The sequence below is a fragment of the Saimiri boliviensis genome, chromosome 10, assembly GCF_048565385.1.
Source record: "Saimiri boliviensis isolate mSaiBol1 chromosome 10, mSaiBol1.pri, whole genome shotgun sequence".
In the NCBI taxonomy this organism is placed as follows: domain Eukaryota; kingdom Metazoa; phylum Chordata; class Mammalia; order Primates; family Cebidae; genus Saimiri; species Saimiri boliviensis.
Genome location: NC_133458.1, coordinates 68,241,978 through 68,268,304, shown reverse-complemented (window position 1 = coordinate 68,268,304; position 26,327 = coordinate 68,241,978). Strand labels below are relative to the sequence as shown.

The 26,327-nt window shown below is 37.0% G+C and overlaps 1 protein-coding gene and 1 long non-coding RNA gene across 14 annotated transcripts in view; one reads left to right on the top strand and one right to left on the bottom strand.

Moving 5' to 3' along the window:
* KRIT1 (KRIT1 ankyrin repeat containing) overlaps nt 1-22,767 on the top strand; it is a 43,188-nt gene extending 20,421 nt beyond the window's left edge. For 10 of the 13 annotated variants that reach the window (XM_074379422.1, XM_074379425.1, XM_074379418.1 and 7 more), the window contains 5 exons: nt 7,731-7,897; nt 8,500-8,587; nt 9,391-9,597; nt 21,369-21,485; nt 21,989-22,767. In XM_074379422.1, the coding sequence (XP_074235523.1) occupies nt 7,731-7,897; nt 8,500-8,587; nt 9,391-9,597; nt 21,369-21,485; nt 21,989-22,057 (648 nt within the window). In that variant the 3' untranslated portion in view covers nt 22,058-22,767. Of the gene's footprint in view, nt 1-7,730; nt 7,898-8,499; nt 8,588-9,390; nt 9,598-18,432; nt 18,795-21,368; nt 21,486-21,988 lie in introns of those variants that run through there. The other 3 variants (XR_012512098.1, XR_012512099.1, XM_074379426.1) reach the window with 3 other exon arrangements.
* The window catches only part of LOC141580086 (uncharacterized), an 81,879-nt gene continuing 65,142 nt past the window's right edge, over nt 9,591-26,327 (bottom strand). Inside the window, exon 6 of the long non-coding RNA XR_012512110.1 lies at nt 9,591-11,546. This is a non-coding gene — a long non-coding RNA (uncharacterized LOC141580086). The remainder of the gene's footprint in view (nt 11,547-26,327) is intronic.

The window sequence follows — 26,327 nt, the reverse complement described above, 5'->3', positions numbered from 1 at the left end:
GTGCGGGGATTATAGGCCACCATGCCTGGCCTCTTTTTTTTTTTTTCTTTTTCTTTTCTTTTTTTTTTTTTAAAGACTGAGTCTCGCTCTGTCTCCCAGGCTAGAGTGTTACAATCTTGGCTCACTATAATCTTCACCTCCTGGGTTTAAGTGGGTCTCCTGCCTCAGCCTCCCAGTAGTTGGGATTATAGGTGTGTGGCACCACACCCAGCTAACTTATTTGTATTTTTAGCAGAGACAGGGTTTCACCACGTTGACCAAACTGGTCTTCAACTCTTAGCCTCAAGTGATCCACCCACCTTGGCCTCCCAAAGTGCTGGAATTACAAGCGTGAGCCACCATGTCTGGCCTAAGTAGCTCATCTTTACCCAAACAGAGAACTCTGTACATAGTAAAAAATGAGAATAGTATTTATATTTGATAAAAAAGAAGTCTGTCCATACAAGTATATTTGGATTTGAACTACTATGGATTTTAAAGGAGAAGAGGAGACAATGCCGTAGAAGGATGAATGGGCCAGGCGCCGTGGCCCACACCTGTAATCCCAGCACTTTGGGAGGCCGAGGTGGGTAGATCACAAGGTCAGGTGTTCATGACCAGCCTGCCCAGCATGGTGAAATCCTGTCTCTACTAACAATACAAAAATTAGCCAGGTGTGGTGGCGGGCACCTGTGATCCCAGCTACTCAGGAGACTGAGACAGAATTGCTTGAACTCAGGAGGTGGAGGTTGTAGTGAGCCAAGATCACGCCACTGTACTCAAGCCTGGGCGACAGAGTGAGACTCCATTTCAAGAAACAAAAATGGATAAATGGACAAAGGAGAGATTATAACAACTTAAATTAGGCATGATAATCTAATATGGTGAAATTGTTCCACCATCTTACAGCATTAGTGAAGAAAAAATACATTTCTAAATTCTTTGTTATCAGGGAATATTAAACAAACAAATTTTAGCACAAGAAAATTTCAACAACCATGTCCAAACTTGGTAAATCTTTTTTACGTAACTGTGTATATTGCTTCTTTTATATTATCAAGCCAAAGATAGAGTTGATCCTCTCAGCCAAATACACTAGGAGTTACATAAAAATTGCTGTGAAATTTACCAAAAACTAAAGTCTTCATTATTTGTTAAAAATGTATTAGAATCACATTAATAGAATGACAAGGGGGGAAAAAACGTGATCATCCTAACTGATGCAGAAGAGGCATTTGACAAAATACAACACTCTTTAATGATTTTAAAAACTCTGAAAACTAGGAATACAAACAAACTTCTCAGCATGATAAAGGGTGTTTACCAAAAACCCAAAACTAACATAATTCAATGTTAAAAGACTGAAAACTGTCCTCCTACAGTACAAAATCAGGATGCCTACTTTCACCAATAATTAAGACCTTAGTTTTTGGAAAATGATATATACATAGGAAATCCCAAAGAATCCACAAGAAAGCTAGAGCTAATAAATTAATTCGGCAAAGTTTCAAAATATAAGCTCAACACACAAAAATCAGTTGTGTATACACCAGCAAAGAATAATCCAAGAAAGAGATTAAGAAGTCCATTAAAATAGCGTCTAAGAATAAAATACCTGGGAATAAATTTTACAAAAGTAGTTAAAGACTTGTACACTGAAAACTACAGAACACTGCTGAAAAATAAGACCTAATAACTGGAAAGACATCTCCATGTTCAATGATAGAAATTGTGTTGTTAAGACGTCACTACTAGCAAAATGATTTACAGATTCAATGTAACCCTAACAAAATTCCAATAGCCTTTTTTGTGAAAGTGGAACAGACAGTCCTCAAATCTATATGAATTGCAAGGGTCCTCAAATAGCCAAGGCAATCCTGAATAAAGAAGAATCAAGTTGAGAGATGGATGTTACTCAATTTCAAAGCATACCACAAAGCTAAGTAATCAAAGCATTGTGTTACTCTAGCATAAGGATAAACATAATAGACCAATGGAATAGAATTGAGTTTTCAGAAATAAACCCATACATGTTCAGCCAGTAGATTTTTGACAAGGCTGCCAAGTTCATCTAATGGAGAAAGAGTAGTCTGTTCAATAAATGGTGCTGGTATAACTGGAAGTTCACATTGCAAAAGTAGGAAATTAGACCCCAACCTCATGCCATATAAAAAATGTAAATAGCTGGACATGGAAGCTCATGCCTATGATCCCAGTACTTTGGGAGGCGGAGGTGGGTGGATCACTTGAAGACAGGAGTTCTAGACCAGCCTGGCCAACATAGCAAAACACCATCTCGGCCGGGCGCGGTGGCTCAAGCCTGTAATCCCAGCACTTTGGGAGGCCAAGGCGGGTGGATCACAAGGTCGAGAGATCGAGACCATCCTGGTCAACATGGTGAAACCCCGTCTCTACTAAAAATACAAAAAATTAGCTGGGCATGGTGGTGCGTGCCTGTAATCCCAGCTACTCAGGAGGCTGGGGCAGGAGAATTGCTTGAACCCAGGAGGCGGAGGTTGCAGTGAGCCGAGATCGCGCCATTGCACTCCAGCCTGGGTAACAAGAGCGAAACTCCGTCTCAAAAAAAAAAAAAAAAAAAAAAAAACAAAAAAAAAAACACCATCTCTATTAAAAATACAAAAAATTATGCAGCCATGGTGGTACACCCCTGTAGTCCCAGTTACTCAGGAGGGAGAGGCACAAGAATTTCATGAACTCGGGAGGCAGAGGTTGCAGAGCCAAGATCACACCACTGTACTCCAACCTGGGCAACAAAGTGATAGTCCATCTCAAATATAATAATCAATTAAAATGCATCAGTGACCTAAATATAAGAGCTAAAATCATAGAAGAAAACAGGGGTAACTCTTCATGACATTGGATTAGGCAATGGAGTCAGATATGACAAAAGTATGAACCACAAAAGAATTAATGGTTAAGTTAAACGTCATCAAAATCGAAAACTTTTGAGTATTAAAGGATATCATTAAGAAAGTGAAAAGCAACAGAATGGAAGAAAATATTAGCAAGTCATAAATAAGGGTTTACTATCCAGAATAATAAAGAACTCCTACAACTCAACAATAAAAAGGTCAACAACCCAATTAAAAATGGTCAGGGTTTGGTACAGTGGCTCATGCTTGTAATCCCAGCACTTTGGGAGGCCATCATGGGAGCCCAGGAATTTGAGACCTGCCTGGGCAACATAGTGAGACTTCATCTCTATAAAAATTTTAAAACAGCCAGGTGTGGTGGCGCACACCTGTAACACTAGCTACTGAGGAGACTGAGATGGGAGGGTCGCTTGAGTCTGGGTGGGAGAGGTTACAGTGAGCCAGTATCACACCATTGCACACCAACCTCGGTAATAGAGCAAGACTGTACCTCAAAAAGAAAAAAAGGCAAAGAATGATGGCTCACTCCTGTAATCCCAGTGCTTTGGAAGGAATAGCGGGAGGCTCACTTGAAGCAATGAATTTGAGACCAGCCTGGCTACATAGTGAGACTCTGTCTCCACAGAAAAGTTTTTTTTATTTTTTAATAGCCTGGCATGGTGGCACACACTTGTAGTCCTAGCTACTGAGGAGAGTGGTGAGACGGGAGTATCACTTGAACCCAGGAGTTCAAGGTTGTAGTTAGTCATGATGATGCCACTGCACTCTAGGCTGGGTGAAAAAGCAAAACCCTGTCTGTAAATAAAATAGGTCAAAGGACTTGAATATATAAGTAACCAACAAGCACATGAAAAATGATCAATATCATTAGTTATTAGGGAATTGCAAATTAAAACCTCAGTGAGAAACCACACCCACTAGGATAACTATAAAAAAAAAAACCCAGAAGATAATGAGTTGGTAAGAATGTAGAAAAATTGAAACCCTGGTACATTGCAGGTGGGAATGTAAAATGGTGCAGCCACTGTGGAAAACAGTGGTTCTTGAAAAATCTAAAAATAGAATTACATATGATCCAGCATTTCTACTCCTAGATATGTGCCTGAAAGAATGGAAAACAGGCACTCAAATATGTTTCTATGTCACTGCAGCATTGTTCATGATAACCAAAAAGGTAGAGGTACCCTCACTGTCCATCAACAGATGAGTGAATAAATAAAAGGTGGTCTATACATACAAATAGAGTATTATTCACTGATACAAAGGAATGAAGTTATGATACATATGACAACGTGGATGAACCTTGACAATGTTATACTAAATAAGCCAGACACAAAAGACCAAATATTTAACATTAAGTAATCTAGAATATGCAAAGGCATAAAGAAAAAAATAGATTGGAGGTTATCAGAGGTGTTGGGCTGGGGGAGACTTTCTTACCAGTTAGAAAATTTCTCTTTGGGGTGATATAAAATATGTAGAACTAGATAGTTTATAATTAATGCCACTGAATTTCACACTTAAAAATGGTTAAAATGGGCCAGGCGTGGTGGTGGCTCACACCTGTAGTCCCAACACGGAGGCCAAGGCAGGCGGATCACCTGAGGTCAGGAGTTCGAGAGCAACTTTGCCAACATGGTGAAAACCCATCTCTACTAAAAATACAAAAATTAGCTAGGTGTGGTGGTGTGCACCTTGGGAGGCTGAGGCACGAGTATCGCTTGAACCCAGGAGCTGGTGGTTGCAGTGAGCTGGCATTGTGCCTTGGTACTCTAGTCTGGGTGAGAGTGAGACTCTGTCTCAAAAAAAAAAGCCAGGCGCCGTGTGAACCCAGGAGGTGGAGGTTGCGGTGAGCCGAGATTGCGCCATTGCACTCCAGCCTGGGTAATAAGAGTGAAACTCCCTCTCAAAAAAAAAAAAAGGCAAAAATGAAAGATGTTATGTCTACCCCATAACTTAAAAAATGTGTGAGATCTGTAAAATCTGTACATAATCCAAGTAGACTCAGTCTGCCTTCTCCACCCAAGTAATATTTTAATAGTTGACTGGAGCAGTAATGATAATACTTGGATGATAAATAAATTGGATAATTATAAAATAAAGGAGACTCAAGTAAAAAGGAAGCAAGGCTTAGTAACTTCTTAAGGTAAACCATTATGTCTTGATTATCTGGTAAAACAATTGTGTTCTTTCACTCATTATATAATTAAGAAATTCCTGTTTGTGCCATCTGAAAAAAAAAAAGAATTACACTTACTATTTAGCATCATCCTTTTAGGATGAAAACATCCTGATTTCATTAGAAAAGAAAAAATGGTAACTAAAACTCATTGAACATGGTGTTGGGAATTGTAACAGTTATTGTCTTACTCAGACTTTCAAATATAGGAAGTCAGTTTTTACTAGAAAAACATGCTTTCGGCTGGGCGCAGTGGCTCACGCCTATAATCCCAGCACTTTGGGAGGCTGAGGCGGGCAGATCACCTGAGGTCAGGACTTGAAGACCAGCCTGACCAACATGGAGAAACTCCGTCTCTACTAAAAAGTACATTAGCAGGCATGGTGGTGCATGCCTGTCGGGAGGGAGAACTGCTTGAACCCGGGAGGCAGCAGTTGCGGTGAGCCAAGATCAGGCCATTGCACTCAGCTTGGGCAGCAAGAGTGAAACTCCATATCAGGAAAAAAAAAAAAAAGAAAAGAAAAGAAAAGAAAAGAAAAAAAAATATATATATATATATATATATATGCTTTCATTCAGTCTTTTTCCATCATTTTTTTTGAGAAATTTGAAAAGCCATAGGCATATTAAAAAGTAATACAGCTCACACCATATACCATTCATTAGATCACCAGTTAACAATTTGCTGTTCTTTATCTTTGTGAACCACTTTAAAGTGAGTTGCAGGTGCTATTTCTACATATTTTGGTGTGCATCTTCTAAGAATATGGACATCTCTATCTACCATAATAACCAATTTCTAACCTAATAAAATTAATATTTCCATAATAACAATAGCTCATTCAAATTCAGATTTTTCAAAATTGTTTCAAAATACTTTTATACCTCCCAGCCCCAGGATCTAGTCAAGGCTCATGCTTTATATTTGGATGTCTCTTTAGTCTCTTTTAATCTAAAGCAGTCCCCTTCATTTTTTTCCCGTGAGAATTTTTTTGTTTGGATATTGTGTAGAGTATTTTAAGATAGAAAAATAGCCAATAGTATTTGGCCAGGCACAGTGGCTCATGCCTGTAATTTCAGCAGTTTTGGAGGCCAAGGCAGGCAGATCACCTGAGTTCAGGAGTTCAAGACCAGCTTGGCCAACACTGTGAAACCCCGTCTCTACTAAAAATACAAAAATTAGCAGGGCATGGTGGCAGGTGCCTATAATCCCAGCTACTTAGGAGGCTGAGGCAGGAGAGTCGCTTGAACCTGGGAGGCAGAGGTGGCAGTGAGCCAAGATTGTGCCATTGCACTCCAGCCTGGGCTACAAGAGTGAGACTTCATCTCAAAAAAAAAAAAAGAAAAATAGTATTTTTATTTCAGTTAATGTTAAAAAAAATCATTTCTATCATAACTTGGTATCATTGTGAATTGTATTTTGAAATACTTTAAGTATTTGGAAACTTTATAATTTGCCACTATGTGCAAGTAGGAATATATTCTATAGGCTAGGATTTCTCAATCTTTATTAATCTTATTGGATAAACTAAAAGTTAAAGTTTTTAAAATTTACAAAAAAAAAAAAAAGTATCTAGGCCAGGCAGAGTGGCTAACGCCTGTAATCCCAACACTTTGAGAGGCTGAGGTGAGAGGACTGCTTGAGCCCAGCCGAGGCAACATGGCAAGACGTTCTCTCTACAGAAAATTTTAAAATTAGCCAGGCATGGTTGTTCACACCTCTTGTCTCACCTACTATTAGACAAGCATAGTTAATAGAAAGATGTTTCAGTAACACCAAAATTTAGCTAAAATTGTTCTAAAAATTGTCCATACTTATAAACTGATGATAATATTGTTAGACAAGCGGGTTAGCAAACTATAGCCTGAGCTATAATTTGAGTAAATAGCTTGAGCCCAAGAGGCTGAGGCTGCAGTGGGCTGTGTTCAGGCCACTGTACTGTAGCCCGGCTTGCAGAGCGAGACTCTGTCTCAAAAAACAAAAAGCTACTCTTTTTGAATATTATTATTTGAAAGTACAAAATCTTTTTAGTCAGAATTTAAAATGTCTTACAATAGGCTTTTTAAAAATGCATTTGTCCTTTGGAAATTAAGATACTTCCTTTTATCTTCTTTGAAGTCCACTACTGTTTTGTATGAAGCATAGTTAATAGAAAGATGTTTCAGTAACACCAAAATTTAGGTTAAATTGTTCTAAAAATTGTCCATATTTGTAAACTGATGATAATATTGATAGACAAGCAGGTTAGCAAACTATAGCCTATTGCCATATTTTGCCAATTTTTATATACCCCATAAGCTAATAATTTTTTTTGTTTTGATAGTTAAAAAATCAAAAGAACAATATTTCATGTCATAAAAATTTTTTGAAATTCATATTTCAGTATTCCTATATAAAGTTTTATTAGAACACTGCTGTACCCATTTGTTGATGTATCACCTGTGGCTTCCTTTGTACTACAGTACCAGAGTTGATAAGTAGCAACAGCAATTATATAGTTTACAAAGCTTAAAATAGTACTCTCTGGGCCTTAACAAAAAAATGTTTGCCAACCTCTGCTCAAAGCAGTAACAGTTCATTTATATACAAATGTGTAGCTTTTGCTTTTCCCATATTAAGTTGTTTATTTGTAAAAGAAATTGTAGCCTAATAACCAAATTATACTTTCTCTTTTAAGATTGAAGACCCACTAGCTATTCTTATTCTGTTTGATGAAGCCAGATATAATTTACTGAAGGGCTTTTATACAGCTCCTGATGCTAAGCTGATAACATTGGCAAGTCTGCTTTTGCAAATTGTCTATGGAAATTATGAGAGTAAAAAACACAAGCAAGGTTTCCTAAAGTAAGTATTTTATATGCATGGTCTTGTGCTATGCTTAAGATTCTGTTTAACCAAGAAAGTTTGAAAATGTTATTAGGAATTATTTATACGTTACATCAGTTTGGAATTACATAAGACATAGAATAAGAAAAGAAAACATTATAGTAAATTATTCTTAAAGCTATACTCCAAATTTTCATGTATTTGACTATATAGTTTGATATACTTTATATTTTTTCTTTATGCTTAAATAAGTTCACTAAAACCTGACTTGAATAAGTAGTAAAAAGATTTTATAAGGCAGATGCACTTAAAAATCCCACCATAAATACTAGTTTTATGTTCAGTCTCTGAGAGAAAACACTGAGGTTTTAAGCACATCTGAATTTGGTTATTGTATTTTTCAATTTTCAAAAATATTTTCTGATTATTGAAAGAAGAAACATCTAAATTGAAAATATGAGATTTGTGGCTTTTTGCTTAAAATTTTTAGAGTTCTCTGATATTTTACAGCAAAATATTTTTCAGCTTAAAAATTGTTACTGAAATCCATTTGTAACAGAATGATTGCTTTAGCTACTAAAGATGATTTATTTAAAGGATGTTGGCATATGTGCTTACAGTGAAGAAAATCTAAAATCCATTGTACCTATTACCAAACTGAAAAGTAAGGCACCTCACTGGACAAATCGTATACTTCATGAATACAAGGTAAGCTGTTTAATAGAAATGAAAAGACATTTGATAGGCTGATTGAAAGTTTGTTAGTGTTATTAATATTTAAACATTGGTACATTAAATTTATCGTCCTGGGCCAGGCGTGGTGGCTCAAGCCTGTAATCCCAGCACTTTGGGAGGCCGAGGCGGGTGGATCACGAGGTCAAGAGATCGAGACCATCCTGGTCAACATGGTGAAACCCCATCTCTACTAAAAATACAAAATATTAGCTGGGCATGGTGGCACGTGCCTGTAATCCCAGCTACTCAGGAGGCTGAGGCAGGAGAATTGCCTGAACCCAGGAGGCGGAGGTTGCGGTGAGCCGAGATCGCGCCATTGCACTCCAGCCTGGGTAACAAGAGCGAAACTCCTCCTCAAAAAAAAAAAAAAAAAAAAAATTTATCGTCCTGAAATTAAAAATGTGTCTTCTAGTTCACAATGCTTGAAATTGAAAGTAGCAAGATATTTTTATTTTTAGTAATATATAATATTTTACTGAATACTTTCTACATGATGAATACTGTAGTATGGACCAGAGATAAAAATTTGAAATAACATACCATCCATGCCTAGGAAGCAATTAAAACCCAATAGCATAGACAATATTTTTAGACCTCCGTATTTTTTTAATATTCCCATTGCAAGAGAAAAAGTAATCCTGATACAATGTGCCATAATTTTTTTCTTTAGGGGCAGTCTTTATTTTAGAAACTGCTTAGTTGACCTATTTGAATTATCAGTGGTACATTTTCCTTTCACATCTCTTTTATTTTTAATTTACCTTGTTTGTTTTTAGAATCTCAGTACAAGTGAAGGTGTCAGTAAAGAAATGCATCACCTTCAGCGCATGTTCTTACAGAATTGCTGGGAAATTCCTACTTACGGAGCAGCATTTTTCACAGGACAGATATTTACAAAGGCAAGCCCCAGCAATCATAAAGTCATCCCTGTGTATGTAGGCGTGAATATAAAAGGACTTCATCTCCTCAACATGGAAACTAAGGTAGATTTTCAGCTCTTTTTTACCAGTCATGTCATATAATACCTAAAACAACAGTACCAATTTACATGAAGAATTTAGAAATGCCATATATACAAGACTGTTTATTGCAACTCATTCATTACATAAGATGAGGGTGGGAAACTAAATCACTACCAGTAAGGGGTTATTATTATTATTATTATTATTATTATTTTTATTATTATTTTTTTAAAGATGGGGTTTCACCATGTTGGCTGGGCTGGTCTTGAACTCCTGACCTCAGGTGATCTGCCCACCTCAGCCTCCCAAAGTGCTGAGATTACAGGCGTTAGCCACCGCACCCAGCCCTGGGGTTAATATTGTTATATTACATTTCTGCATTGGAATACCCTTCAGCCATAAAAAAGAATAAAGAGTATTTTTGTGTAGAATGATCTGCAAGATATATTTAGTGAAAAAGCAAGGTACTGAACAATATGTAATGTGCTACCTACTATTGTAATTAAAATGGGAGGAAATGAGGATGATTTTTACATAAATACATATTGCTTGTGTATGCATAAAATATTTCTTGAAGCCTTTAGAGAAGGGAACCAGATTACTAGGAACAAAAGTTAAGAGAGAAACTTTTCACTACATACCTATCTAGTTCAGGCTACTATAACAAAGTCCTATAGACTGATACGCTTATGAACAACAGAAGTTTATTTCTCACAGTTCTGGAAATGGGAAGTCTGAGATCAGAGTGCTAGCAGGGTTGGATTCTAGTGAGAGTGTTTTACTGGGTTGGAGACTGTTGACATCTCCTTGTAGCTTCATATGGCAGAAAGAATGAGCGAGTTATCTTGAGGTCCCTTTTATATATATAATTTTTTTATTTTTTTTATTTTTATTTTTTAAAGATGGGGTTTAACCATGTTGGTCAGGCTGGTCTTGAACTCCCGACCTCAGGTGATCTGCCCACCTTGGCCTCCAAAGTGCTTGGATTACAGGAGTGAGCCACCACGCCTGGCTGAGGTCCCTTTTATAAAGGCACGAATCCCATTGATGAGAGCCCTGCACTCATAAATTATGACATAATTACTTCTCGAAGGCTCTGCCTCCCAATACCATCACATTGGGGATTAGGATCTCAACATACCAATTTTGGGAGGCAGAGCACAAACATTCAGTCCATAACAATGCCATTTTGCAACTTAAAAGTTTTAGTTGTGTGATTATGTTGCCTGTTTAAAACACTTGTTAGGTTAATTGAAAAAGATAGATAAAAAAAGAAAAATATTCTATGTGACACAAAGGCTTCACTTTGAAAAATCAGAATTAGTACAATAACCTTTTGGGGATCAGGATGAAGTGTGGAAGGGATTGAATATCCACTGGAATAGTTCAGAGCTTCTTCATTGTTTTTTGTTTTTTTATATTTTAAAATGTCATTATTTATGTATTTATTTTTTGAGACAGAGTCTCACTCTGTTCCCAGGCTGGGGTTCAGTGGTGCAATCATAGCTCACTGCAGCTTCGAACTCATGGACTCGAGCAATCCTCCTACCTCAGTCTCCTGAGTAGCTGGGACTACAGGCCCATACCACCATGCCTGGCTAATTTTTTTTTTTTTTTTTTTTTTTTTTTTTAGAGATGGGGTGTTGTTTTGTAGCTCAGTTTGGTCTCAAACTCCTGGCCTCAAGTGATCCTCCTGCCTCAGTTTCCCAAAGTGCTGGGATTATAAACATGAACCACTGGGCCCCACCCATTTTTTAAATTGGTGCATAGTATTTGTGCATATTTATGAGGTACAGGTCATATTTTGATACATGCATAAAATACATAATGATCAAATCAGGGTAGTTAGGATTTTCATTACCTCGGCCATGCGCGGTGGCTCATGCCTGTAATTCCAGCACTTTGGGAGGCCGAGGCAGGTGGATCACCTGAGGTCAGGAGTTCGAGAACAATGTGGAGAAACCCCATCCCTAAAAAAAAAAAAAAAGGATTTTCATCACCCAAATATTTATCATTTCTTTGTATTGGGAACATTTCAACTTACCTCTTCTACCTATTTTGAAATATACAATAAATTATTAACTATAGTCATCCTACTGTACTATGAAACACCGCAACTTATTCATTCTATATAACTATATGTTTGTAACAATTAACTGACCTCTCCTTATCCCTCCTTCCCCTACCCCTTCCCAGCTCTGGTGATCATCATTCTACTCTCTACCTCCTTGACATCAACTTAGTTAACTCACATATATGAGAACATAGGATATTTGACTTTCTGTGCCTGGCTTATTTCACTTAACAAAATGACCCCCAGTTCCATTTATGTTGTTGCAGATGACAGGAGTTTAGTCTTTTTTTGTGGCTGAATAATATTTCATTGTGCATATATACCATATTTTCTTCATCCATTCATTTGTTGGTAGACACTTAGGTTGAATATCTTTGCTATTGTGAATAGTGCTGCAGTTAACATGGAGATGCAGGATTCCTTTGAAATAGTGATTTCTTTTCCTTTGGTAGAATAGTCAGTAGTAAGATTGCTGGTTCATATGGTAGTTTTATTTTTAGTTTTTTGAGAAACCTCTGTACTGTTTTCTGTAATGGCTTTACTAGTTTATATTCCTAGTAATTCCATATAAAAATTGCCTTTTCTCTGCAACCTCACCAGCATTTGTTATTTATTTATTTATTTGTCATTTTGATAATAGGCATGCTAACTGGGGTGGGATGAAATATCATTATGGTTTTGACTTGCATTTCTGTGATGATTACTTATGGTGAGCATTTTTTAATATACTTCTTGGCCATTGGTATGTCTTCTTTTGAGAAATGCCTTTTCTATTCATTGCCCACTTTTTAATGGGGTATGTTTTTTTGCTGTTGAATTTAGTTCCTTGTATATTTTGGATATTATTCCCTTGACTAATGAAAAGTTTGAAAATATTTTCTCCCATTCACCAAATTGTCTCTTCACTCTGTGGTTGATTGTTACATTAGCTGTGCAGAAGCTTAATAATTTAAGCCCGTTTGTCTGCTTTTGGGTTTTTTTGCCTATGCTTTTAAAGGCTTAACCATAAAATCTTTGTCTAGACCAGTGCCCAAAAGCTCTTCTACTAGTTTTATAGGTTCGGGTCTTACATTTAGGATTTTTATCCATATTGACTTGATTTCTGCATATGGTGAGAGATGGAATCTAGTTTCATTCTTCTCCATGTGGGTATCCAATTTTTCCAGCATCATTTATCAAACAGGGTGTTTTTCACCAATGTTTGCTCTTGGCACCTTTGTTGAAAATGAGTTGGCTGTATATATATGGATTTATTTCTGGGTTCTGTGTTCTATTGGGATCTGTATTTCAAATAATACCATGCTGTTTTGGTTACTGTAGGTTTGTGTAGATCTTTTTGAAGTTAGGTAGTGTGATGCCTCCAGTTTTGTTCTTTTTTTCTCACAATTGCTTTGGCTATTTGGAATCTTTCATTATTCCAAATGAATTTTAGGATTCTTTTCATTTTTGTAAAGCATGTCATTTGTATTTCAATAGAGACTGCATTGAATTAGTTGATTGTTTGGGGGTAATATTGCTGTTTTATTATTTATTTATTTATTTATTTATTTCTGAGACAGTCTCTCTCTCTGTCGCCTAGGCTAGAGTGCAGTAACATGATTTCTGCTCATTGCAACCTCTGCCTCCTGAATTCAAGTGATTCTTCTGCCCCAGCCTCCTGAGTAGCTGGGATTACAGGTACCTGCCACCATGCCCGGCTAATTTTTGTATTTTTAGTAGAGAAGGGGTTTTACCCGGTTGGCCAGGCTGATCTTGAACTCCTGACCTCGGGTGATCCACCCTCCTCAGCCTCCCAATGTGCTGGGATTATAGGCATGAGCCACTACCCTGGCCCATAATGCTGTTTTAACGATATTAACTCTTCCAATCCATGAGCATGGATATCTTTCCAAATTTTTGTGTCCTCTTCAAATTATTTCATCAATGTTTTGTAGTTTTTGTTACAGAGGTCTTTCATTTCCTTAGTTAGATTTATTCTCAGGTATTTAATTTTTTTAGTAACTATGGTAAATGAGATTGCTTTCTTGTTTTGTTTTTCAGCTGATTCATTATTGGTGTATAGAAATGCCACTTATTTTTGTATGTGAATTTAGTGTCCTGCAACTTTATTGAATTTGTTGTGTTAGTCCTATGAGTTTTTTGGTAGAGTCTAGGTCTTTCTGAATATAAGATAATGTCATCTGCAGAGAGAGACAGTTCAACTTCCTGTTTACCAGTTTGTATGCCTTTTATATCTTTCTCTTTCCTGATTGCTCTTTCTAGCACTTCCAGTACTGTTTTTTTGTTTTTTTTTTTCTTTTTTTTTTTTTTCTTTTGAGACAGAGTTTCGCTCTTGTTACCCAGGCTGGAGTGCACTGGCGTGATCTCGGCTCACCGCAACCTCCGCCTCCTGGGTTCAGGCAATTCTCCTGCCTCAGCCTCCTGAGTAGCTGGAATTACAGGCACGCACCACCATGCCCAGCTAATTTTTTGTATTTTTAGTAGAGACGGGGTTTCACCATGTTGACCACGTTGGTCTCGATCTCTTGACCTCGTGATCCACCCGCCTCGGCCTCCCAAAGTGCTGAGATTACAGGCTTGAGCCACCGCGCCCGGCCGCACTTCCAGTACTATGTTAAGAGTGGTTGAAAGTGGGGTATCCTGGTTTTATTCTAGTTTTTACGAGAAAGGCTTTCAGCTTTTCCCCTTTCAGTATGATGTTAACTGTGTGTTTGTCATATATGGGTTTTATTGGTTGATATATGTTCTTTCTATGCCTAATTCGTTGAGGTTTTTTTCCCATCACAATAGGATATTGAACATCATGAAGTTCTTTTTCTGCACTTACTGAAACTATTATATGGTTTTTGTCCTTCATTCTATTGATTGTATCACATTTATTAATTTGCATATGTGGAATCATCCTTGCCTCCCAGGCATAAATCCCATTTGATCATGGTGTATTATCTTTTTGATGTGTTGTTGGACACAGTTTGGTAGTATTTTGTGGAGGATTTTTTCATCTGTGTTTATCAGGACTATTGGCCCGTTGTTTTTTTTTTTGTTGTTGGGTCCTTGTCTGGTTTTGTTATCAGAGTGATGCTGGCCTCTTTGAATGAGTTAGGAAGAATTCCCTTCTCTTCAGTTTTCTGGGCCAGTTTGAAAATTGGTATTAGTTCTTCATTATAGGTTTGGTAGAATTTAGCAGTGAAGTCATCTGGCTTTTTTGTTTGTTGAAAGACTTTTTGTTCCTGATTCAACCTCATCACTGAGAATTTGCCTGTTGAGGTTTTTCTTTTTTTTCCTGGTACAATATTGGTAGGTTGTCTCTGTCTAGAAATTTATCTTTTTCCTCTGGGTTTTCCAATTTGTTAGTGTATCATTGATCCTAATAGTCTCTAGTGATCCTTTTTTATTTCTGTGGTCTCAGTTGTAAGGTCTCTTTTATCATTTATGATTTTGTTTTTTTAGATCTTTTTCTCTTGGTTATCCTATCTAACACAGTTTATTCATTTTATCTTTCTGAAGAACCAACTTTTCATTTTGTTGATCCTTTGTAATTTTTTTTATTTTTTATTTTTTTATTTTTTTATTTTTTAGTCTTTCTTTTAGTTCTGGTCTGATCTTGTTTCTTTCCTTTTGCTAATTTCAGCTTTGGTTTTTCCTTGCTTTTCTATTTCCTTGAGGTGCATTGCCAAGTGTCTGAGATCCTCCTACTTTTTTGCCATAGATATTTATTGCAATAAACTTTCCTCTTACACTGCTTTTGCTATATCCCTTAGGTCTGGCTATATGGTGTTTTTATTTTCATTGCGTTTGAGAAATATTTTTATTCTTAATTTTTTAATTGACCCAATGGTCCTTCAGGAGCATGTTATTTAATTTCCATTTATTTGTACAGTTCCCAGAATTTATTCTGTTGTTGATTTATAGTTTTATTTCATTGTGATCTGAGAAGATACTTTTACAAAATTTACTGGGATTTGTTCTGTGGCCTAACTAACTGATGGTATATACTAGAGAATGTGTGTTGGAGAATGTGTGTTCTGCAGCTGATGGATGAAATGTTTTGCAAATGTCTGTTAGATCCATTTGTTTATTTTTTATTTTATTTTTTATTTTTTTGAGACAGAGTGCTCCTCTGTCGCTTAGGCTGGAGGTACAGTGAGCAATCTCAGCTCACTATAAAACCTCTGCCTCCTTGGCTCAAGCAATTCTTCTGCCTTAGCCTCCTCAATAGCTGGGATTACTGGCAGGCACCACCATGCCTGGCTAATTTTTATATTTTTAGTAGAGACAGGGTTTAGCCATGTTGCCCAGGCTGGTCTCAAACTCCTGGCCTCGGGTGATCCACCTGCCTTGGCCTCCCAAAATGCTGGGATTATAGCTGTGAACCACTGTGCCCAGCTGTTAGATACATTTAGTCTAAAGTGTAGTTTAAATCCAGTGTTTGTTAATTTCTTTTGATCCATTCAGTGTTGAGATGGGGATGTTGAATTCCCCAACTGTTACTGTATTGGAGTCTGTCTTTCCCTTTAGTTCTAATAACAATGGCAAAAACTACAATTATTTTTGCACCAACCTAATATAAAGCCTTTTTTTTCTTTTAACTTTTAGCATTTTAAGTGTATCATCCCAATCTCTTCTGGCCTGTAGTTTCTTCTGAGAAATTTGTTGTTTGTTTGATGGCAGTGTCCTTATATGTGACATGATTCAGTTCTCATGGTTTTTAGAATTATCTTTTTGTCTTTGAGTTTTGACAGTTTAACTGTAACATGCCTTAGGAAAGACCTTTTTAGGTCAGATCTGTTTGGATATATTTGAGCTTCCTGTATCTTGCTGTCTACATCTCTTACAAGACTTGGGGAGTTTTCAGCTGTTATTTTATTGAGTAGGTTTTCTTTGTCTTTCTCCATTTCTTCTCCTTCTAAAATCTCAGAATTCAACTATTTGGTTACTTTATGGTACCCCACATATCACACTGACTGACTTTCTTCATTCTTTTTTTTTTTTTTTTTGGTCTGCCTGGGTTATTTTAAGATATCTACCTTCAAGTTCACAAATTCTTTATTCTGCTTGATCTAGTCTATTGTTGAAGCTCTCAGTTGTATTTTTTATTTCATTTATTGAGTTCTTCCATTCCAGGATTATGTACTTTTGTTATGATATATATCTTACATCACACTGAGTTTCTTTAGTGTCATTATTTTGATTTTTAGACATTTAAGAATTTTAGGGGAGGATATATTACTGAAGAATTACTGTTTTCCTTTGAAGGTGTCATGTTTTCTTGTTTTTCAATGTTTTTTGTATCCTTATGTTTATATCTGCATATCTGATGTCACTTCTTCCTATTTTATGCATTGGCTTTTGTAGGGAAAGACATTTTCCTATAGATGTAGTAGCTATAGTGTTGGTTGGATAGAGTGCTTTGGCTTTGATTCTGGGTGAGTGCAGTAGTATGGTCTCCCTATGATTTCTTCAGCTTTATGAGCATTAGTGGTGTCTCTGAGTCCCTCAGTGGCTTAGACTGTGGTTGTTAATGGAGGCTGTAGTGAGGCTTTTCTGGGGACTGTGACTGCAGGCAGGCCAGTGCTCAGGCACCAGTGGTTGTACCAGTAGGCAGGGCATGCCTTTCCTCAGGCCCCAAGATAGTGCTGGGCACCAGCAGGCATAGGCAGAGCAGAACAATCCTCGAGCTCCAGATGACATGCGCAGGCACCAACGGCAGGCAGAACAGGCCTGTCCTCAGGCCCTCTGATGGTGTGTGCAGGAAATGGCAGCAGCATGCTAGTTGAATCAGTCCTCAGGCCCTTCGATGGCATGCTTAGGCATGGTTGACAGTGGCAGTGGCCAGGGCAGGCTTGTCCTCAGGCCCCTAGACAGTTTGTGCCAGTGGCAGTGGTGGGCAGGGCAGGCTTCTCTCCAAGCCCACCTCTGGTGTTTGCGGGTGCTGGTGACAGGCAGGTGTGTTTACCTCCTGGCACTGAAAAAGGTGACAGCAGCAGTAGGTGGGTCAGATCCTTTTCAGTCCCACTTTAGAGCTATTCAGTTAGAAGTTAAGAGTATGGTGCTCCTTTTTCTAACTGTAAGTCATTGTAAGATATAGGTTTATCAATTATTTTTTAGCATATTTAACACATTTAAATGGGATGAACAGCTTTTTCGTTTATAATAGGAAGCTAATGAAAATCTAATTCAGTTTGGTTTGGTTTGTTTTTTGAGACAGAGTCTTGCTCTGTCACCCAGGCTGGAGTGCAGTGGCATGCTCTTGGCTCACTACAGTCTCTGCCTCCCAAAATCAAGCAATCCTCCTACCTTAGCCTTTCAAGTAGCTGGGATTATAAGCATGGACCACCATGCCCGCCTAATTTTTGTATTTTTAGTAGAGACAGGGTTTCATCACATTTGACGGGCTGGTCTCAAACTTCTGACCTCAAATGATCCACCTGCTTTGTAATTTGTTAATTAAAATTTGTTAAGAATAGACCAAATCAGTTAAAGTAATAATGAAGCTTATGCATTTTTAAAAGGCATTTAGATTAGGAAATTTCATTTTAAACCCAATTTTTATTTTCCTCATTTTTATATGTCTTTATAGGTCTTTATAATCACATAACTTCCTGAAATATCCCAGTCATAGTTTAGTCATTTTATATTAATTTTCAGGGTCTTCTTTAAGGGCAGCAGTTACTTTGATAGATATACATGTGAATGGAGATGAAATATCTAGGGACATAGGGTGGAATGCGGTCTGATTTCAGTAATTGACCTAGAGCTTAATTTCTTGAATTCTGTTACAGCAGGGGTCCCCAACCCTGAGGCCGTGGACTGGCACCGGTCCATGGCCTGTGAGGAACAGGGCCACACAGCAGGAGATGAGCAGCAAGTGAAGCTTCATCTGTATTTACAGTCGCTCCCTATCACTCACATTACCATCTGAGCACCGTCTTAGCTCTGCCTCCTGTCAGATCAGCAGCAGCATTAGATTCTCATAGGAGCATGAACCCTCTTGTGAGTTGCATATGCAAGGGATCTAGCTAGGTTGCATGCCCCTTAAGAGAATGTAATGCCTGATGATCTGTCAGTGTCTCCCATCACCCCCAGATGGGACCATCTAGTTGCAGGAAGACAATCTCAGGGCTTCCAATGATTTTACATTATGGTGAGTTCTGTAATTATTTCATTACATATTATAATGTAACAGTAATAGAAATAAAGGGCACAATAAATGAAATGTGCTTGTGATCCCAAAACCATTCCCCACACCCCTGTCTGTGGAAAAATTGTCTTCCATAAAACCAGTCCCTGGTACCAAAAAGGTTGGGACTACACTCTTATAGTCACTCTGCTTTTGGGTCATTTGCTTATCATTTTCTTTTTCTTTCTTTCTTTCTTTTGTTCTCCCCGTAGGACATAGTGTCACTCTGTTGCCCTGGCTGGAGGGCAGTGACACCATCTTAGCTCACTGCAGCTGCAAACTCCTGGGCTCAGGTGATCCTCCTGCCTCAGCTCCCCAAGTAGTTGGGACTACAGGCATACGCCACCACACCCAGCTAATTTTTTTTTTATTATTTGTAGAGATAAGGTCTCACTTTGTTGCCCAGGCTGGCCTCAAACTCCTGGTGTGGGCACCAAAGTAAGACCCTATTTCTACAAGGTGATTCTCTTACCTTGGCCTCCCAAAGTGCTGGGATTTCAGGTGTGAGCCACTACACCCATCCTCATTCTGTGTTAAAACTATTTTGCCCACACAAAATAGGCTGCTGTTTATTAGCTTGTAACCACTTTTCTATTTCTCTTGGACTAAGTTCATTAAAGGAAATGAAGGAGAAATGCTCCCTAGCATTTCAAGAAATTTTTCATCTGCCGTTTCAGAGCATTTTATACCAACATCTACAAATCACACTTCATAGAAATGGGTGGTGATGCTGTGCCATTTCTCTAAACTATGTTTTATGTTTCACTTTTGTTAGCATTCCAATTTTCAGCAATAAAACAAAGTTTTATATAGTATTCAAATGACGGTTTAGCAACATAATTTAACATTTAAATATAACATTTCATATTATGTATAATATTCTGATCCAGGAGAGATAGCAGTAACAGACAGAAGGATGACAATAATATTCTTAATTAAAAGTCTGCTTTTTCTTAGGTAAGAGATTCAGTTTCCTGAACTATAAATAGAAATGCTGTCCTTACATATCTAAAAAGGTGATTGATCCAAAGAGTAAAGATATTTTCTGTCTATCATTACCTTGTTCTCTGTAAACCACTGATAAGGCTCTAAGATAATTACATATTTCAGCTGTCAAATGTGGGAACAACTAGCTTGTCCTCAGTTGTCTTAGATTCACCAAGATCTACTAGGATTGAATTCAACAAGCTTTGCAAAACTAGAGCAAACACCTTCATCTGCAAAAATACCTTCAATTGTATTTAAAACACTACATGGGATATATTAGTGTCAGAGATTCTCAGGAAAAGCCATGGGACACAGTTGTGTTTTTTATATCAATTATTTCCACCTTCTATAGGTAGTTTCTCTTTGAAATAATGAAAGTTGCCCAGCAGAAAACATAGCTTAGCCAGTTTCATATGCTCATGAGAGACTTGTCTGTTCTGCTAACATAAAATGTAAACACTATTGAGCAGTTAAGTGTCCCGTGTTGTGGCGTTATGCTTTGCTATAGTGAACATGCTACAGTCTTCCCAACTGAACTGTACTTGTTGATATGTCTTTAAATTTAATAGTACCACTGCCACACCCAGGCAGTAGACTATCTTCTACTGATGTCAATTTATGTTTACCATAAAGCCCTTCTGATATAACTGGTTGTTTAAACACCCACATAATAACACTCTACATGACCAGTTGTCAACATCACTATTTCTGTCTGCTGGCCACCCATGTGCTACTTTGACTTCTGTAGGTTTTCCTTTTCTGCTCTCAGCTACTCCTCTCAACTCTTTCTCTTGTGATGTTTGACTTCCCTTAATGAAACCTTGCCAATTATAGATTTTACCTTCTAATGAGAGCTGCTTTTTCCTTTTTGTGCAGAGTGATCATTTACAACCATCATGTGGATGATTCTTTGGCTCTTCAGCTCCATTGAACTGTTTTCATTATTTTAGGTTTCTCAAGAATTCCTTCCTTACTGTACACTGTCCTTGAACACAAGAATTTTATTTTTAACTATTAAATTACGTACTCTGATATATTTATTGTAAAAATATATTGTTTTAAAATTATTAACAAATTTTAAAATTACGCTTACTTTTACAATGAATATGTCAGAGTACTTATTTTCAATGGGATGAGACTGCCTAAGTTAACATTGTTACCCCAGTTGCATAAACTATACATCTGAAAGTACTATGTAAATATTCAAAAGAAAGATACTGAATAAAGAGGTAGTTTTTAACCTGCAAGAAGAAAATAAAGGTAGTATCTTTCATTATCCTGAAAACCATGGATAGAATTGACATTTAAAAAAAATTTTGTCAATCTTATACAACAAATATCATTGCTCACGGCACTCTCCTGAGAGTCTACTGGTCTATGTGATTCTGTGCTGCAGGCTGTGTGAGGGTAGTGTGGGTGCTTTGAAAAGGCTTTAATAAAACATTCTGAACAATTATATTTAGACCAGACTATGTAAATGTAGATAGTAAAAGAAAATAGGTGATGTTTTTAATATATATTTCAATATAATGACTTCCAATTATGTTGCAGGCTTTACTCATCAGTCTTAAGTATGGTTGTTTTATGTGGCAATTGGGAGACGCTGATACTTGTTTTCAGATCCATAGCATGGAAAATAAAATGAGCTTTATAGTACATACAAAACAGGTAAGTATTATTTATTTTGGACTTCTAACAATGAACTACTGAGTTAGGAAAGTTGCTTCTTTTTTTAAAAGAGACGTCCATTTAACTTCAAGGAAAATCTGTAATATTCCATGAAATTAAAATATTTAAGGCCAAGGAAAAAAGGCAGGCCTTCTAAGCAAGGAAAGTCAGAAACTTACCTGAATAGTTTATTTCACTTTTATAACAAATTCTTTCTTGTGCCATATCTTTTAATTCTGGTCAGTATTACCTATTTCTTCTATCAAAGTATTAGGTAGTTCTTCCCACTTCTTGACTTACCTGTGCCCCCCTAGCTGTATCCAGCAGATCGCTTCTTAAGTCCATTCAAAAGCCTGAGTAAATATCCCCTCTATATTCTTTCTTAACAAGCTGTCTCCTGATAAGTTCCCTTTCAAATAGATAGGGAACTGCCCAGTGTCATGTATGTCCTTTAAACACTTTTACATGTTTTTTATTTATTGTTGTCATCTTTTACTTTGTAGGCTGGCCTTGTGGTAAAACTGTTAATGAAGCTAAATGGACAGTTAATGCCCACTGAAAGAAATTCGTGAAAGAAAAGTGACCGTTACTCAAGCTACCACATTTTATAATGCAGAGCTTTTTTCCCATGAAAGATTTCTTAAAATACTACTTTTTGCCAGGCGTAGTGGCTCGCTCTTGTAATTCCAGCACTGTGGGAGGCCGAGGCAGGTGGATCACCTGACAGGAGGAGTTCAAGACCAGCCAGGCCAACATGGTGAAACCCCAACTCTACAAAAATACAAAACCTAGCTGGGCATGATGACAGGTGCGTGTAATCCCAGCTGCTCAGGAGGCTGAGGCAGGAAAATCACTTAAACCCAGGAGGTAGAGCCACTGCACTTCAGCCTGGGTGACAGAGCAAGACTCCATCTCAAAAAAAAAAAAAAATTACTTTCAACAAGGCATTTAGTCTCTTGTAATATATATGTACATAATTACATTGTACAGAATCTGTACTTATGTTTGGTGTGTAATATACCAATTAGTTTTATATAATATGCTCATAAGCTATTCTAATTTTTGAGATAAACACAAAAAATTATAGATTGATAGTCTGTATAATATTAGACAAAATAGTAAGCTTTATAAAAAGTTATTTTTAGTAAATGGTAAAGAATTTGGACTGGAATGTGATGAGATTAAAATGTAGCTTTGGTATAACTTCTTGTATATTTCAAAATACACTGAACGTCAACATGATTTGAATAAAGAAAATGTATTTTCTACTTGAAACATATAACACTGTTATTTAAAACATTTTTCTGCAGTCTATACATTTCTCAACATTTTAAAAACAGTCTTAGTTAAAATGTAAATCTAATATATGGTAATGTTTCTCAAAATATAGTTTCCTGAACCTGTTGCATCATAATTACTTAGGTACCTCTTAAAAATGAAGATTTCAGAGACTCATTCCAAACAAGGGCATTCACCCTCTGGAAGTAGCATGGCCCTGTGAACTTAAGTTTGGTTTTGTTTTTTGCTTTTTTGCTGTTAAAATAATTCCAGACCAATCAGGTATTTCAATTATTAAAGTTGAGAAATTTTACAAAACTGCCAATCACACAAGTACACACATACATAGACACATTTTAAGTGATAATCTCTTGATATTAGAAGTTGCATTTCGTAAATACATGGCTCTATTTCTTATGAGTTGACTTAATAGTTTATGTATATTGACTTGACTTTGTACGAAGTAAATCACCAAATATCTGATTGTTTCATTTAGGGAAGTATTGATATAGATGAGGAGCCAACCTGATGAATATACTGCTTATAAGCTATAAATGACAGTCTTTCCAAACTAATAGACTAATGGATTCTAAATAATTTCAGAGATATAATAGTCATATTTAAAGTTGTCCTACAGTTTGCAGATAGTTTTTATATTACTATTCTTCACATTAACTTCTGCTTATTTTTAATGGTGCTATGTGTAAGCCTTATTAAGATTGTATGGTTAAGTAAAGTTAACAAGAAAGTCTGGTTTATCTTTAATTTTGTGCTAGGTACTTTTAATTCTACATGAACTATTCCCTGTTTAGTTTCCCTCATTCTAATGTCCTCAAGTGTTACCAAATACCCTGTTGACTCCCAAACCTAAGATTTTAGCTTCAACTTCTTTTCTGAACTCCAAATCTTAATTTCCAAGTTCTTCCTGTTCTAGGTCCATCTAAAGGGCCTACAAAGAACTTCAATTGAATCATAGCTAGAAACAGAATTGATTTCCTCTATTTGCTCCATTCTATCCTTCTACTATATTCCCTACTTGGTTAATGACATCATCAAACTACATTCAATTGCTTAGCCTGGAAATAATGTTATACGGTGTTCAGCCTCTACCCAGCTTACTTATTTTGTTGATCAAAGTCCTATCCAATGTTTTATGAGTCCTTTCTCATTTCCTTCCTTCCTGCTTGTACTGCAGCCAGTCTAGTTTAAGTCCTTACCATCCATTCCTTAGCTTGTGATAGCTTCCTACCCTGACTTAGGCTTCATACCCTTCTTGCCTGTCTGCCACACTGATGCCAAGTTAAGCTTTCTTGTCAGTCTGATTATTTCATTACATTGTGAACATCTTTAATAATTATCACTATATGTAGAACTAAATTTCGAATTTTTTAGTATTGAAACCAAGGTACACTGTTGTTAAGCTGCTTATCAAGATTATGGTCTAACTACATCTCCCACACTCATCCTATGTTCCCAGTGTTTCCTAACTCCTCAGTCATATGGAGAAATTCAGTTCTTTCTGATTCAATAATTTTAGGGTGAGGCCCAAGCATTTCTGTCCTTAAAGTGTCCTGTGTACTTATGATATACAACTAGGGATTAGAACTGTAATGATAAGCAACTTTAGGAGATAGCTGACTGTGTTTCCTTTCACAGAGAGAGGTGAGGATGCAGTGATACCAAATAACCTCCTGCTCTGTGGAATACAGTTTATCTTCCTGGAGATGTACAGTATAGCAGCCCTACTAAGAAAGGAATAGGAGAATATTAGAGTAGCATAGCTATTAAAGGCTTACAAATATTTATAGCATTAAAGATTCAACTTAAAAATTAATATTGAGAAAAAAACTGATCATTTTCTTTCAGACCTTAACAATCCAGAAATAAAAATAGGGAAATCCAAATAACTTTTGATGAATGCCTAGTATTGATCAGGCATTATATGGGCACTAGGGATTAAGATAAGATGCCATTTTCCTTTCATCATTCTTTCAGTAAATTTGAGTGCCTTTTATGTGCCAGGGACCCAGTGGTAAGGAAAACAAAATTCCTTTCAGGGAACAAAGTCTGAGGGAGACAATACATTCTCATAGAAATATATAATTATAACTCTAATTATTGTGATACAAGAAAAAATCTCAGCATAACAGGGACCCTTGATCTAGTAGGGATCAGAAGAGTCTTTCCTGAGCAAATGATGCTTAAGTTGGCATCTGACATGTGAACAGGAATTAGTTATGTGAAGACAGTACAGCTAGAAGAGAAGTGAGGTGAGATGTTTTGACCCAAAAAGACAGACCTGGAGAACCGATGAGGGGATTTACAATTACTCATTTTCAGCTGTGATGCAAATTCAAGTAATTGTTTATCTAAATCACAACAAATACATTTTCATTGTACAAATAAAACCAGAATAGCTAATATTGCACATGATAAATGTATAAGAGAAAACTTACTGAAGAATCACAAGATTTTAAATTGCCAAAATTTATCCAATGATGGGGGAAAAAAAAAAATCAAAAAAGTTGCCAAAATTGACCTTAGAAAAATTAGACTTGATAGAAATACTCAACAAAGTAAAACTTCCCAGTAATTGACCAAATTTAATAGAAGAATTGCATCAATAAAATTTAGATTGTTTTATTTGATCCTGCGAAATCAGCGGTAAAAACTCTAAAAGATTTTATTTCTTTACTTATTGAGCCGGAGTCTTCTGTTGCCCCAGCTGGAGTGTAGTGGTACAATCTTGGCTCACTGAAACCTCCGCCCCCCTGGTTCAAGTGATTCTCCTGCCTCAGCCCCCCGAGTAGCTGGAATTACAGACTTGTGCCACGATGCCCAGCTAATTTTTGTATTTTTAGTAGAGACAGGGTTTCACCATGTTAGCCAGGCCGGCCTTGAACTAACCTCAGGTGATCCACCTGCCTCGGCCTCCCAAAGTGCTGGGATTACAGGTGTGAGCCACCTTGCCCAACCCTCTAAAAGAATTCATGTGTGCAAAAAATGTATTGGGAATCAATTTGTTGCTTTATCATTAACGTAGAAAATGATGCTCCCAGTGAAAATAATTTCAGTCAGCATAATTTGTTTTTGCTGCACTGTGTAGAAAATTGATCAAGACACTAAATTGACTTGAGGCTGGGCATGGTTACTCACACTGTAATCCCAGCGCTTTGGAAGGCCAAGGTGGGAGAATCACATGAGGCCAGGAGTTCAAGACCAGACCAGCCTGGATAACATAGCAAGATCTCATAGCTACAAAAATAAAAAATAAATCAGCCAGGAGTGATGGTGTACACCTGTAGTCCTAGCTACTCAGGAGGCTGAAATGGGTGGATATCTTGGGCCCAGGGATTTGTGGTTGCAGTGAGCTATGATTGTACCGCTGTACTCCAGGCTGGGTGACTGAACAAACCTCTGACTTCAGATAGATAGATAGATAGATAGATAATAGATGATAGACAGAACGAGCAAGCCTTTGACTCAGATATATAAATAAATAGATACATAGACAGACTTGCATGCATGCAAGGATTAGATGATAGACAAGATAGGCTTGAGTAC